The sequence below is a fragment of the Amborella trichopoda genome, chromosome 6 (genome assembly GCF_054954075.1).
Source record: "Amborella trichopoda isolate Santa Cruz 75 chromosome 6, AtrichopodaSantaCruz75HAP2 v2.0, whole genome shotgun sequence".
NCBI classification, from domain to species: domain Eukaryota; kingdom Viridiplantae; phylum Streptophyta; class Magnoliopsida; order Amborellales; family Amborellaceae; genus Amborella; species Amborella trichopoda.
In genome coordinates this window covers 34,709,379-34,723,776 of record NC_142341.1, presented here as the reverse complement: position 1 = coordinate 34,723,776, position 14,398 = coordinate 34,709,379, and the positions used below count along the sequence as shown (strand labels likewise).

At 37.1% G+C, this 14,398-nt stretch overlaps 1 protein-coding gene across 1 annotated transcript; it reads left to right on the top strand.

The window, feature by feature from the left end:
• Nucleotides 1–12,032, top strand: LOC18435032 (nucleolar protein 56). The gene is made up of 8 exons (XM_006845089.4): nt 1–384; nt 1,049–1,263; nt 1,356–1,513; nt 8,786–8,973; nt 9,053–9,305; nt 10,169–10,317; nt 10,425–10,574; nt 11,404–12,032. Exons 1-8 carry the CDS (start codon nt 180–182, stop codon nt 11,754–11,756), a joined length of 1,671 nt encoding a protein of 556 aa, XP_006845152.1. The 5' UTR covers nt 1–179; the 3' UTR covers nt 11,757–12,032.
• Nucleotides 12,033–14,398: the final 2,366 nt, after the last annotated feature.

Sequence of the window (14,398 nt, the reverse complement as noted above, 5' to 3'; positions counted from 1 at the left end):
GAGAACTTTTGTATTAATCCGGCCGCCCCTCACCCCTAAACCCTAAAAGCCAGAACGAGGGTGATAGAGAGGGTACGAGCTGCCCCTTTGACAGCCGTGGCGCACGAATATGTAAAGTAGCGATTCTCTGCTCCATCTCTCTCTGAAACCTTCTGAGTTTGCTTCACATTTCAGTGTTAATGGCGCTTTATTTGCTCTATGAGTCGGCTTCTGGTTATTCTCTTTTCTGTGCTCATGGCTTGGACGAGATTGGCCAGGACACTGAAGGGGTTCGCAACTCAGTTTTGGACCTCAATCGCTTCGGAAAAGTGGTGAAGCTCACTGCGTTTCAGCCATTCGCCTCTGCCGTTGATGCTCTAAATCAGTGCAATGCGGTCTCGGAAGGTACCGGCAATGGCCTCTACTGTTTATTTAGACTTAGTCGGTTCGTGTTTTTGGGGGTCTAGGTTATGGAGTTCTGCGGTTTTTGTGAAAGTTTCGGTTGGTTGGCTTTCAGAGGGATTATCGGGTTTAGATTTTTTTCTCTGTTGTCTTTCTATGGTTTCAGTACTTGTAGAGTCTGTTTTCTGCTTCCATGGCGTTTTTCAAGGTCAAGCGTTTGATGATCAGTTTTGGTTTTCATGTTCATTTTTTCTCAACTGATGGGTTTTCAGCATTCAGGATGTGAAGTTTTTGTATTCTCAGCTTTTGATGTGTTTATATGTTTTAATCTTTGGAATTTGATGACCTAGTCTTTTGAATTTAGGGCTTTCTTGAGGTTTTTTTAATTTTTTCTTTACTAGTTTCAGAGTCTTCGTGCACTTTGTTCAGAATATTTAGTTTGAATACTTTAGCCTTCTGGAGGTTTTAGAGTTAAAATGCAATGCCTGTGTCTTTGTATCTTCGGGGTTTCTATATTCTGCACTTTGGGCTCGTTTATTTAGGGTTCTGAGTTTCATAAGCTTCCATTTCGTTGTGGTTATTCACTTGAGCTTAGGAAGATTTGCTTTTTCTTTCTGGGGCTGGTAAATGTATTACTTACCGGTTACTTTTGCATTTTGTCTTGCAGGGGAGTTGACAGATGAACTAAGGAACTTCTTGGAGCTGAATCTTCCGAAAGTCAAGGATGGAAAGAAACCCAAGTTCAGTTTGGGTGTTTCAGATACAAAGATTGGGTCTCATATTTCCGAGGTCACCGGTGTTCCGTGCCATTCAAGCAAATTTGATTTGGAGCTCATTCGTGGAATTAGGATGCATTTTGACAGGTTTATTAAGGAACTGAAGGTTTGTGTACTTGCCTCAGTCCTTGTCTGTATTGTCCTCTTTGGCATCTTGCAATGCCTGATATAAATAGATGATGTTTTTTGTTTTTTTAGCAATCGGACTTGGAGAAAGCTCAACTAGGCCTTGGACATAGTTACAGTCGTGCAAAGGTCAAGTTCAATGTCAATCGAGTTGATAATATGGTCATCCAGGCCATCTTCCTTCTTGACACCCTGGACAAAGATATTAACACCTTTTCTATGAGGGTCAGGTATGCCAGAATTCATTCCTTGATTGTGCCAATTGTATTTGGTTATTGAAAAAACCAAATTCCTTTACTGGAAGAAGGATTTTTTTGAGAGAAACTTTACTGGAAGAAGGTTCATCTCTGTAAAGCAGACCGCCTAGGGCGGCCGCTGAGGCGGTCCCTGGGCGCATCGCCCAGGCCTAGGCGGTCAAATTAGGCGGATATCCCCGAGCGCCTGCCTAGGCACCTATGGAACCCGCCTAGTCGCCTGCTCAATGACTGCGCCTAGGGATGGAATAATGGTTCGTTGAGGGTAATTTTTGGATCATTTGGAAAAATTGTGGGTTTTAGACCACCTAGGTGCTGCCTAGCTCTTTTTGAAACACTGGTAAAATTATAATCTTATTATCTCTTTTGGGTGGACGTGTTACTCACTCTTGTAAAGAGTGATTTTTCCATCCTTTTTGTAGCCAGTGATATAGGCCTTACATGTATATTGTCAAGTGCCTTGTGTGGTCCTTTTGTCGTGTGTTTTGGGTTTCTTCAGTATCCCCTTTTTGAGGCATCATCTGTTTCAAACTGATCCAATGTTTGCGCTTTATTTTCCATGGCGAGCAAGGGGTGTATGTCAAATCATCCAGTTTATGGTATTTGCCACATCAACTCTTCCAAATCTATAATGATGTAATTTAATTGATTAATTCATAGGACCTACTCTGAAGTAGAAAAGGTTATACTGAATTGGTGATACCCTGATGATACCTTTATGTTTCCTAAGGATGAGTGCAAGTCTTTCACTATTCTTCCTTTTGATAATTGCTAAGAATTTTATGCCAATTTATACTTGCAGAATATGGGTTGAAATTGTAGTTATTGGATATGTATTATGCACTGCTGTAACATTAGTGTAAAAGTCGATACCAATATATGTGTATGACTTATGATCACTGTAAAAAAAGGCATAGGCAGCTAACACACCTTGGCCAGAGGGGTTGGCAAGCTAGGCACCTACCTCGTTGCCAAGGCAGGTGCCTCAAGACTGAGGCTCCCTTATGTTTTTGTTTGTATATATCTGTATATAAGCAAATATGTTTTTTAACTAAGACTTATAGAACATATTCATATACATCGAATGACTGAAAGAAAATTAAAAAATTCACAGCTTGAAAATAATGTCAATTGACATTTCATACAGCACTTGTAACCTTTATTGATTTCCCAAGCTAGATTGAATTAAAAATCTCCAATTGAATGTGATTTTTTAAATACACGTTTGTTTTCCAAATATTAAGATTTTTTTTTTGGGATAAGATGGAGGGATTAGAGGAGTCCACTAGGGTATTTTCTGCCCTCGTAAAGGATATGACAAAGGTGGCACCTCAGTTGAGGCACTGGTTTCCGCCTCAGTCACGTAAGCATCCGGCCGCCTGCTTAGGCGGCTGCCTTGCCCTAGACAAGTTGTCTAGGATGTCAATCTGCGTCAGGGTGCTGCATAGGCTCCCGTGATGGGTGCTTTTGGATAACTTCGTATTATTGTATGGAGTAGCAATAATGTAGCTGTTTTAATCAGCATTTGGAGCCAGGTATGCCTCACCATGTCAAATTTCTGTAGCCCATAAAATAATTGTTGGTTCTTTGTTAGTCATTTAATGCAATTGTTTGTATAAATTAATATTTATAAAGATGCATAAACTCTAACAAAATTGTATAAAATGTAAGATCTCTTGAAATTTGAAATTTTTATTTTTCGCTTTGGTTATCTGAAATGAGATTGTATTGACGTATTTGTTTTAGATTCATTGTAATTAAGCTATTTTATGGCCTTCCAAGTTCAAAAATTATTTTTGTACGGTTATCTTCTGCAAAAGAAGTTATTCCTTGCATTTTCTCAATGAGTGTAATTGTTTTCTGACCCCAACCTTGGATGACCACATGAGTTTCGGTCATCTTCTGGCTGATGGTTCACTTAAAGCATATTCTAGGTTGCATGAAAACCTGATATTTTCAATGCTCATCCAACTCAGAAAATGACAGAATTTTATGAGTAAATGCACACCTAAGTGGGAATAAAGTTACACCCACTAAAAATGTAAATGGCTCATCGCCCAATCTGACGCTGAGCCATGTTTCATTGCCACATCTAGACAAACCCTAATCTTTTTTATTGCAAATTTTAATGTTGCATGTAAGCAATTAATTATTGTAAGTTTTCTCATTTAAATGAGTTTAATCTTCTTGTGCATTATGTATCTTTCTCACATGTTAGGTGATATTTTGTGTCACTTTGTTTTTTCTTTTAAGTTGTTGGGAGACTTAGGAAAATAAAGGAGAAAGGTACCCTTGTGAGTTGCTATATTTAGAAGATACTGAAAGATTGCAGGACAAAGAGCACAACTACAGCTGGTTTTTCAAAATAAAGACATGCCCTTCATGAGCGTAGTTTTTTCTTGCGTCTCGTAATTGTCAGAAGAAGGCAAAGAAACTGTGGTCTCTTTGATACTTTATTTGTCTTACCGATATATTGTTACAGATATAATCAATCTGTTATGATTGAGGGAATAACATGTTCCCTTGAGTTATTGAGCATTACCCTAAGATGGCATTTCTCCGAATGTATCTGAATCTAAACTCTTGTGTAAGTCGTTTTTCTTCTTTTATATCCATAAATTGATCACTCTATGCAGATTCATTCTATATGATAAAACATATTAATCACTTAGACAAGGGAACCTATGGGTCTAGACAGTGTTACAGGACTCGTCCGAGTCCAAATGGACTCGACTGAGTAACTCGGCCTCGCCCTATGGACGAGGCTGGGTTACCCGACTTGTGTGTACAATTTGGGGTACATAAAAAAGAAATTTCAAAAAATCCCTAAAAATTCTAAAAAAATAGGGGTTTTAAAACTGTTTTTATATACAATTTTGATGTTTTTGGCAAAGATTGGTGAGTTTTTAGGCATAATCCCTATTTTTGTATTTTCTTTTTATTGAGTTTTTTAAAATGTTCCCAGCTGTAAGTCATTTTTTTTTAAAATTCAATTTTTCTATACTTTTTAAGCTTATTTGTAGTCTTTTAAGGATGCTTTTGGTTTTATATAATTTCTAGTCACTTCATTTTATTTTCTCAATTTTGTTTTCAATGGATTTTGGGGTTTTGGCCCTGTACAGCACTCGACTTGCCTTGGCCAAGGTGAGTTCCCAATCATTGGGTCTAGATCTCTTTTAGGAGACTTATGGTGTAGTTGGTGTTCGTGGGTGGTGAATTCGTGATACACTGTCTTCAAGGAGAGATGCCAGCTGCTACCACTGGCAGAATTTGGGCACAAATCTTCTTTAATTATTAAAGCTGTACCTTGTTCTTGATTCCATTATTGGAAGGGAATAAGTCTTGGTCTATGTGCTTCTAAAAGGAAACATAATTGTCCTTATATCATCCTTGTTATGATATATCACAAAGTGGATATATCACAAAGTGGAACATGGCCTGTAACATTTTTAATCTTAACTTCTTAATACATTCTTCAAGTTTGATATATTTGTTAAATTTCATTTGCCTCTACCTGCTGCTACCCTAAGACAATCTATGAAACGTTCGTAACGTGTTCTCAATGTGAACATTGACTACGAGGCTCAGTAAACATGAAGGTTGTGATCAAATTTTCTGTTGGGAGAGAGAACAGGCTCCAGGCAGAGGTGATTAGGATGGTAAGGTCCAATGTTATCAGGACCGGGCTGGTGAGATCACCGGATTGGTCTTACTCTTTTGGTCTTACCCGTTGAAATGAATTGCTTCACCTGTCTGTCTGGTTGCATAAATGGAAAAAATAAAAACGAATTAATAATATATCAATGAAACATTGAATAACCCCTTAGTTTTATTGAAAAATATTGAATGAGTATGAAATGATTATTAAAATTAATAAACATTTGAACAAAAATGACCATTTGTGCACATGGCATAAACACAATATATCAATTTAGGACTGCAAATAAACCCAAAAATACAAAAAGATAACAAAATCCTAATTTTAAGACATTTTAATGGTTCAATATTTTTCATGAACAAAAAACATTTATAGAAAAGTCATTTTTACCAAAAAAAGAAAGAAAAAAAGTGCCCATTAAAATAAGAAATAAAAAATAATTAAGTACTTATATGCTCAATTTTGTTCTTTCAATATTTACTATAGTTCCTTAGATGTCAATTTTTGAAAATGCTCAAAGCTTAATTCCATTGATATTTTTTTATACAACCAACAATGAAATTCCGAAACCAGAAAAAAGTTAAAAAAAGGACTGATTTTTAATACACAAAACCATGCATTTAAGCAAACAACATAGCGAAAAACAACAAGAATGTACTAAGTCAACCAAAGCCAATCATTAATATGATTGGATGGTTCAATCTAAGACATTGTTTTGGAAAGAGAAACAGTTGAAAATTCATTTCTGAAATTTTTTCTATTTCTTTCAATTTTAAAATAATCAATGGAAGAAAAGGGGATAAAATACTTACTTGGAATTTATTTTAGTGAAGATCATCATGCTGGAAAATGACCTTATTGATTGCCGAGAGAGAGAGAGAGCTAAAAATTGGCCACAATTGCTGTCTCTAGAAACCATCTTTTAGAGAGAGCTAAAAAATTGCCACAGTTGTTGTGCTAAAAAATGGCTACAGTTGCTGTCTCTAGAAACCATCCTTTATGAAGAGCTAAAAAATTGCCACAGCTTCTGTCTTTAGAAACGACCTCTTAGAGAGCTCAAAAATTGCCATAGTTGCTCTTTCTAGAAACCATCTTTTTAACTCCCAAACACTTCCAAAACATTTAAATGGCCAAAATGCCCTATTGCACTTTTAGAAGGATAACAAAACCCCCCGTAAAATGATGCAGATCATTTTAGAGTTTTTTTTTTTCCTGGGGGGTGGGGGATTTTCCACCCCTCCTCGAGACCAGCTTGTCCACTAGTTCACCAGTTTGTGTCATTGATTTACCGGTCAAGTCATGCTTCACTAGATAGAGTGGTCTAGGGGAGTGGACCAAACCATTGGGAACCAGTTGAACTGGTCGGTCTTGGTTGTTTGTTAGGTTGACGCATTGCTCAAAAAAGCGGACCGCCCAGCACTTAGGCGGCAGTCCTTGGGCAGCCCTAGGCGGTACGGAACCCCGCTTAGGTGGGCGCCCAACGCTCAGCCCTGAAGGGCCTGAGCCCCGCCTAGGGGTGGAAATGGGTTTTAGGTTCATTTGCAACTTAAACCCACAAGAACTCATTTAAGAGAGAAAGAAACCTCAAAAAAGCTAAATTTTGTGATTTTCATTGGATCGAAGTGTTTCTCAAAGTTACAAAAAATGGATCCAAACATCACCCAGGTAGATTAGATTTAGTTTTGGAGGTTTTTAATACTATTAGAGGGTGTTTTTTATTATTTTAGCATCATAAAACATGGGAGGTTGGAGTTCGAGCAATCAAAGTAAGTGAAAAATTTTATTTTTGGAGATTGCTTGTTTTATTTTGAGATGTCTTCTTCATGATCTAGTCGAAGTGAAGATTCGGGCTGGAAATATGGATATAACCTGAATCCAAATGACAAAAATTACATTAGATGCAATTATTGTGAAAAAGATACAAAAGGGAACATAAACCGATTTAAGAAACATCTTGTCAGTATTAAGGGGGATATTGGCCCTTGTAAAAATGTTCTTGAAACTATCAGAGAAGAGATTAAGCAGTATATGAGTTTTGTAAAACAAAAACAAGAACAAAATCCTTGTCATTTGAATAGATCTATTTCTAGTTCTTTTAGAAGAAGTGATCGGGGTTAGAAGTATGGTTATAACTCAAAACCAAATGATAAAAATTGTATAAGGTGTAATTTTTGTGAAAAAGATACCAATGGGGGTATTAACCCAGTCAAGAAACACCTTGTCAGTATTAAAAGGAATGTTGCTTCTTGTAAAAAGGTTCTTGAAGCTATTCGGGATGAGATTAGATAGTTTCTGAATTTAAAAGAACCAGAAAAAGTTGAAAATGAGCCTTGTTCTATGGAAATATCTTATCCAGATTTTTCTAGAAGTGGTGATCCGGGTTGGAAGTATGGTTATAACCTGAATCCGAATGATAAAAATCGTATTAAATGTAATTATTGTGGAAATGATATGAATGGGGGCATTTACCTGTTTAAAAAACACCTTACCGGTTAAGGGGGATGTTGCCTCATGGAAAAATGTTCTTGAGGCTACCAGGGAGGAGATTACTCATTATTTGAATTCAAGGATGCACAAAAAGATAGAAAATGGTAGAGTAGCCAAGATTTTGATGCAGATTCAGAAGAAACAGAAGAGGACTAATATTGAAGAGGGAGATGACTTTGATGATGATGGCCTTGAATTTGATGCATATGATGAGGCTTACTCAATTCCTTCTAATGATGACTGAAGACTCTTGGTGTTGAGTGTTGACTATTGTGTCCTAGACTGTATATTTTTTGAATTTCTGTATATTTTCTTTTTCTCATTTTTAGTTTCTACTTTCTAGTTTCTAGTTCTACTATCTAACTTTTCTGTGTACAGTCTACAATGTATCGGACAATCAGTGTATGCTTGTATGGTTTTACTGTTTTAGCATTGTATGAAAATATGGATTTTGGTCTTATGAATTATCAAAATTCTCTTCTTGACTTCTATCTTTTTTTTTTCAACTTGGGCAGCCTAGACCCCGACGGCCACCGGGGTGCCGCCTAGCGCTTTTTAAAACAATGGGTTGACGTTGACAAGGTTAAATCCCCAAAGTTTGTGGTCCTAAAAGTACTCCTAGTTTGGTTATCTACCCATAGAAGCATATACCTGCTGGAGCGCAAGGTGTTTGGACAAATAATACATAAAAAGGGTTTGTGCACCCACCCTACTTAGCTTCGGCTATGGTGAAAAAGCCAAGGCCTTTGGCAAAGCAAAGTTGACAACATTGCTATTAAGTATCATTGTATAATTAATGAAATGATGGAGTTAGATCAGCGAGAGAGTCTTTGTTTAAACACATTATGAAGCTCAAATTTAGCTATTTTATGCTTGTTTAGTTGATAGTGATAATAGAAAACCACGGGATATTTTCATTGGTTCTCTTTATTTGGAGCCTTGATCTGGCCATCACTTCTTGTGACATTTGTCAGCTTTTTATTGTAACTTCACCACCAAACTACAACAACCTACTAATGTCATTTATCTCCTCTATTTTCTTTGTGTTTTATGTGAAAGCTGTTCACCATTCTTATATTTACCAGAGGAAACCTTTTGTGCAGAGAATGGTATTCCTGGCATTTTCCTGAGTTAGTGAAAATTGTCAATGACAACTATCTTTATGCAAGAGTTGCAAAATATGTGAGGGACAAGTCGAACTTAACAGAGGAGGCCATTCCTGAGTTAACTGAGATACTTGGTGATGAAGACAAGCCTAAGGAGATTATTGAAGCAGCTAGAGCTTCCATGGGTACTTAATATCTTTCATGCAAGGTATCTCTTTTGTTTTTGTACTTTGTTTTTCCTCATCTCCTGCTTGGCTTTGACAGGGCAGGATTTGTCCCCTATAGACTTGATCAATGTCGAGCAATTCGCCCAGAGAGTTTTGGAACTGTCTGAATATAGGAAGCAGCTCCATGGTTACCTTGTCACAAAAATGCAAGATATTGCACCAAACTTGGCATCTTTGATTGGTGAAATGGTTGGTGCCCGGTTGATTTCCCATGCTGGAAGTCTTACCAATCTTGCTAAGTGCCCTTCTTCTACACTTCAAATTCTTGGGGCAGAAAAGGCCCTTTTCAGGTACTTTTTTCTTATCAATACCATTATCCACTGGTTTCTCGTGTCTTTTTAGAATCATATCACTCATATTTTTGCTTCTTTAAAAAGGATGATGAGTGTTTACGAATTATTTACTGTTTACTGATTACTACAGGTTTTGATGCAACTTTTAGTGAGTCCTGATTAAAGAATTCTCTCAGAGTTGAATTATTTTCTTCTTTATTTTCACAAAAAATCGAAGATTTTGGAGTCAAAGAAAACAAGGAAGTGGTTTCTTCTTTGTCAAAAGTGTATAGAGTCACTATTGTATATCTGCAATTGTTTAATTCAGAAATTTCAGTATCTTCTTTGTTGTTCTATTCCTCTAAACATCAGAAAGATTGCAATTTATACTTGCGAGAGGAAAAACCACAATTTAGGAAATTAGGAAATGAGCGAACTTGTTTTCACTTGGTGATGTGCTTATCACCAATAGTTAAGGCAGGTTGTTTTCCCACATTAACTCAAAAGTAACATTCTTTCCAGCATATTTTGTCGGGCATGCCCGAGCGCACTTGTTGGGGGGGGAGGGGGGAGAGGGAGAGGGAAGGGAGGGGGGGGTGGGAGAGCAAGGGAGGGCTGCCGGACTGTGAGCACTCTTTTCTCTTCGAAATACATCCATCATTTCTTCTGAAAGCATTGTTCACCTCACTTTTAATAGTCATTTCACAAAATATTACAGTTCTGTTTTAGTGCTATCTTCTTATTTATAGAGAATCTCTGTTGTTTCATTTTTTTTGCGATGGTTCTTTTTGTGGATGCATTTGATGGCCTCTATGTTTTGTCATCTTGTTTGTGGAATGCATTTGCTGTCCATGTGTTAATCGGCTCTTGCACATCTTTAGGGCTTTGAAAACTCGAGGCAACACTCCAAAATATGGTCTTATCTTCCATTCTTCTTTTATCGGGCGTGCATCCACTCGTAATAAAGGACGTTTAGCCCGTTACCTTGCTAATAAGTGTTCCATTGCATCTCGAATTGACTGTTTCTCAGGTGAAGTTTGGGTTGCTTCTGTCTAAGGTTTCTGCTATTATTCTTTCCATTTGTTTGTGTCGCTCGTTAACCTCTCACTATGCAATTCCTATACCTGCTGTCCGCAGAAATGGACACTCGTACCTCAGTTTTTGGGGAAAAGCTTCGGGAACAGGTTGAGGAGAGATTGGAGTTTTATGATAAGGGTGTCGCGCCTCGCAAGAATGTTGATGTGATGAAAGAGGCTCTCAATGGTACAAAGAGTGAAACTAATGAAGGTAACTGTTTATTGTGGTTCTCTCTTCAGTTTTTATTTTCTTTCAGTATGCAATTGGAAAGGTGCATTGGTTTTACTTGTGCCATCTTAGAACATTCACATCATTACTGATTGTTGAACATTTGTAGTCCTTGCCCAATTAAGCACTTGCGTTTGAAGTTGGGCTGGTTCTTAAATGTCATCATGTTTTTGCTTGTGTAACTTTACCAGAAAACTATGATTTCTGGTCTTAACTGCAGTCTTAATAGGTGCTTGTTGGTCACTAAGCATAATGTCGTCTAGAAGCTGCTATAGGAATAGACCTGCATGGTTCGTTCTCCTCCATTTGCGAGTGTTGGAAACATTTGCTATTTTATAGTCAACAACTTTATTTCATTGATTGTCATTCCTTCACTTCATTTCATGTATTGGAAGTACGATCATGCTACAGAAATCTGGCTAGGGGGATGGTCCTCAAGAAATGCTGTTCTATTCTTTTTGAAATAGGAATGATCATTGCCTGAGTATTACATCTGGTTCATAACTGGTCAGTTCGTTCAATCACTTACTAGTAGTGGAGAGCTCAAAATTTTCAATATATTCGAGTTTCAGCAGATGTTTCATCTTGTACATATGCCTGGAGATTCTCATTCAAAATCTGGCTCTATTCAGATGAAAAACTTGTGGTACTGATGTTGCAACTGTTTCTCATGTACTCAAATCAATAAGGCAGGAGTATTAACTGCTTCTTTTGCTGGAAGACTGGCGAGACTATTATCTGAATTTTTTGTTTTAAATCAATATTTCATGCTGATGCTGTAAATATATATGGCTACTATCATGACGTGCAGGTGGGGAGAAGGATTTGGCAAATGGTGAAGTCCATGATGTCTCAGAAAAGAAAAGTAAGAAAAAGAAAAACAAAGACATGAATGTGGAGTTGACTGTGCCTGTTGAGGATAAGGAAATGGATGTGGATGGGAAAGGAGATGACAAGAAGAAGAAGAAGAAGGAGAAGCGTAGAAGGGGGGAGGAAGAGGAGGCTGCAGGAGCTCTAGATAACGAGAATGGGGTAAATCTCGAACAGAATGGGACTCAGAAAAGGAAGAAGGAGAAGAAGATAGAAGCTGACAATGGCCTTGGAGCAGCTGTTAGTGAGAAGAAACAGAAGAAAAAGAAGAAAAAGAGTGAGGATGATGAGTGACATTAAAAATGTATTTATTGAATCACTACATCTACAGTTTTGTTAAGCTCCTCTTATCTTTCAGGACCATCTATTTATGCATCTTTTACAGGTTTCTTGCTTCAACTACTTGCAATTTTCTGACTTTGGCTGTTATAATTTGATCTCATATTTTCCTCTTGGATTGGAGATCTTGGGTTTCTTAATGGCTAAAAAGAAAATTACTCGCGAGTGTTTAGACTTCTGAGTTGCATACTGGTTAGCAAATATAGTTTTGATACTGGATTGCTGTCAAAAGGATTTTTTTCCCCTCTTTGTTCGTGTGGAAGTTAGTTTCTCTTTGGCACTCTGCTTTTACTTTGTCATTTTTCAGTTGTTATCATTTAACATTGTGTAGCAACAATTTTTATAATTTTATGAAATGGTGGCTTATTCTATGCCCCTGTGTGTGTGTGTGTGTGAGAGAGAGAGAGAGAGAGAGAGAGAGAGAGAGGGAGATTCTGTTAAAGTCAGAGCAGGATATGCCACTGTATGTGTGTGTGAGAGAGAGAGACTCTGTTTAGTCAGATCGGGATAGGCCAGCGTTATCATGTCTTATGAATAACGCAGATGTCCAAGTGGTTTCATTGTGATGCTTTTTCTTTGTTCTCTTATAGAGGTTAGATACACTTGGCTATGCCTCATATGTTGCATCAATTTAGACAACCTTGTGAAAGGGACCTCACTCCCCAAATAAGTATACAACCTTATGAAATTGTAGATTGTGATTGTGTGTGAGGGAGAGTGAGAGAGATCTTTCTTGTATTTGAAGAGATAATCTTTCTTTTATTTTAAATAAATTTTCTTGTCATTTTTTATTTATTTGAAATTTTCTATTTTTTTTCTTGTCTTCAATTTCCTATTTCATTTTTGTCCTTGTGAAGAAAAAGTACAACCTCACGGGATGTTAGATTGTTCTTTCCAGAGAGAGAAGAGGTGAGAGGCATTTAAATTCGAAGCGGGTTTTGATTATTATTATGGGATTGTATATTATGAGACCGTTTATTTTTGGTACAAAGAGATTACAGTTACTCAAATCATTGAATTTGAAAAATCTAAGAAATGAAAGTATATCACACCATTTGGGAAATTTATTTGACTTTATTTTAAAAAACAATACTCTGATGATTGTAGCCTTGTATCAAAAGTAAATGGTTTGATGTCTTGCGCATAGGTTGGGAGTTTTCTATCTGTAAACCTTGAGCTTTAGAGCAAATTATCATGTTGGTCAACTTAAGTGTCATCAAGCGTTTACTGCAAGCATTTATACTTTGGAGGATTTATGGGAGTAATCAGTGGCAATAACATGAATTTTCACCTTCTGCTGATGAGTAGGTTGTGCTTGAGGTCTGCCACTTGCATTTGGGATGACAATAAATATTGAAATGACCATGGTCTTGAAGTCAGAAAACTATGATAGGGATCTCCAAACAACTCAGAACCATGGTAATGCTAATGAAAAGATCAAATATGATAATGTGTTAAAAAGGCAGAAAGTTCGGTGTGTGGAAACTTGGGCTTTTTTAGGTTCACTGTGCCATGGATAATGCCTTGTGCCGATCTTGACATTCTAAAATAAACGGTGACCAAATGGTCTAAAAATTTGTGGAAATGCCTGTAATACCATTTTATGATGTATCCCAAATTCTAGGAGGTTTGTATGCATCTATGAGGGTAAGTCAAGTTCACTTCAAGGACTATGAAGCTATATACATAGGCTCACGCAGTCAACTCAACAATTTCGACTTAAGAGTGCTTGAATGGTGTAGATTTTTGTGGAAAGACCTGAAATAATATTTTGAAGCCATTTCCTGAAATTCATGGAGTTTGGATGTCTTAAGCGGTGATGTCAAGTTCACTGTGAGCCTGCTATATAGGGATAAATTGTTGTTCATGGTGAACTTAAACTTGGGCCATTTGTGATCAAAGATGGGTGATATTTTTAGGGGAGTTATACCTTGATGAATCGAGGATGTTGAATGAAAAAATCATACATTTGGACGACATTTCAATGTTGAGTAGTTGACCCTTAGAAGTTCAGCACGTTTTTGTGGGGTGTTGGTTTAGGAAGTATCATATCTTTTCCTAGTGTATTTTTGATTGGGAATATCTTTTGGAGATAGTTGTGATATAAACAACAAAAACCGTGCAATGTAATGGTTAGTTTTTGGTGAATGGAAAAAAAAAAACAGTTAACGTGCTAGAGAGAGCGAGAGAGCTTTTTGGAAATTTTTTTTTTTTCTTGCTCTTGTGCTTGTTATGCGTGGCAGTCTTGGATCCCCACATTTATACTCTTTTTTTGTAATTTTTTTTTTATTTTTTGTCTCTCTAAAACGTAGTTGTATTTCTTGGTTGTTAGCTGTCGGTAAATTTATTTTCTTTTTATTTTTTGTCTCTCTAAACATAGTTGTATTTGTCGGTTATTGGACGCAGATAAATTTTCAGCTTCATTGTTATCTTCTTTGCCCGGCCTAAAACCCGTAATTGGCTCGAAATGAGTATTAGAAACCAAGGCTTCGCTCGCACCATTGGCAGTGTTGAGGATTGATGTCTTGTATTATGAGGAAATAGATCTGCCAAGGTGGAGTAAAAAAAATGACTCCGGAGGGCCGTTAAAAGTTCAA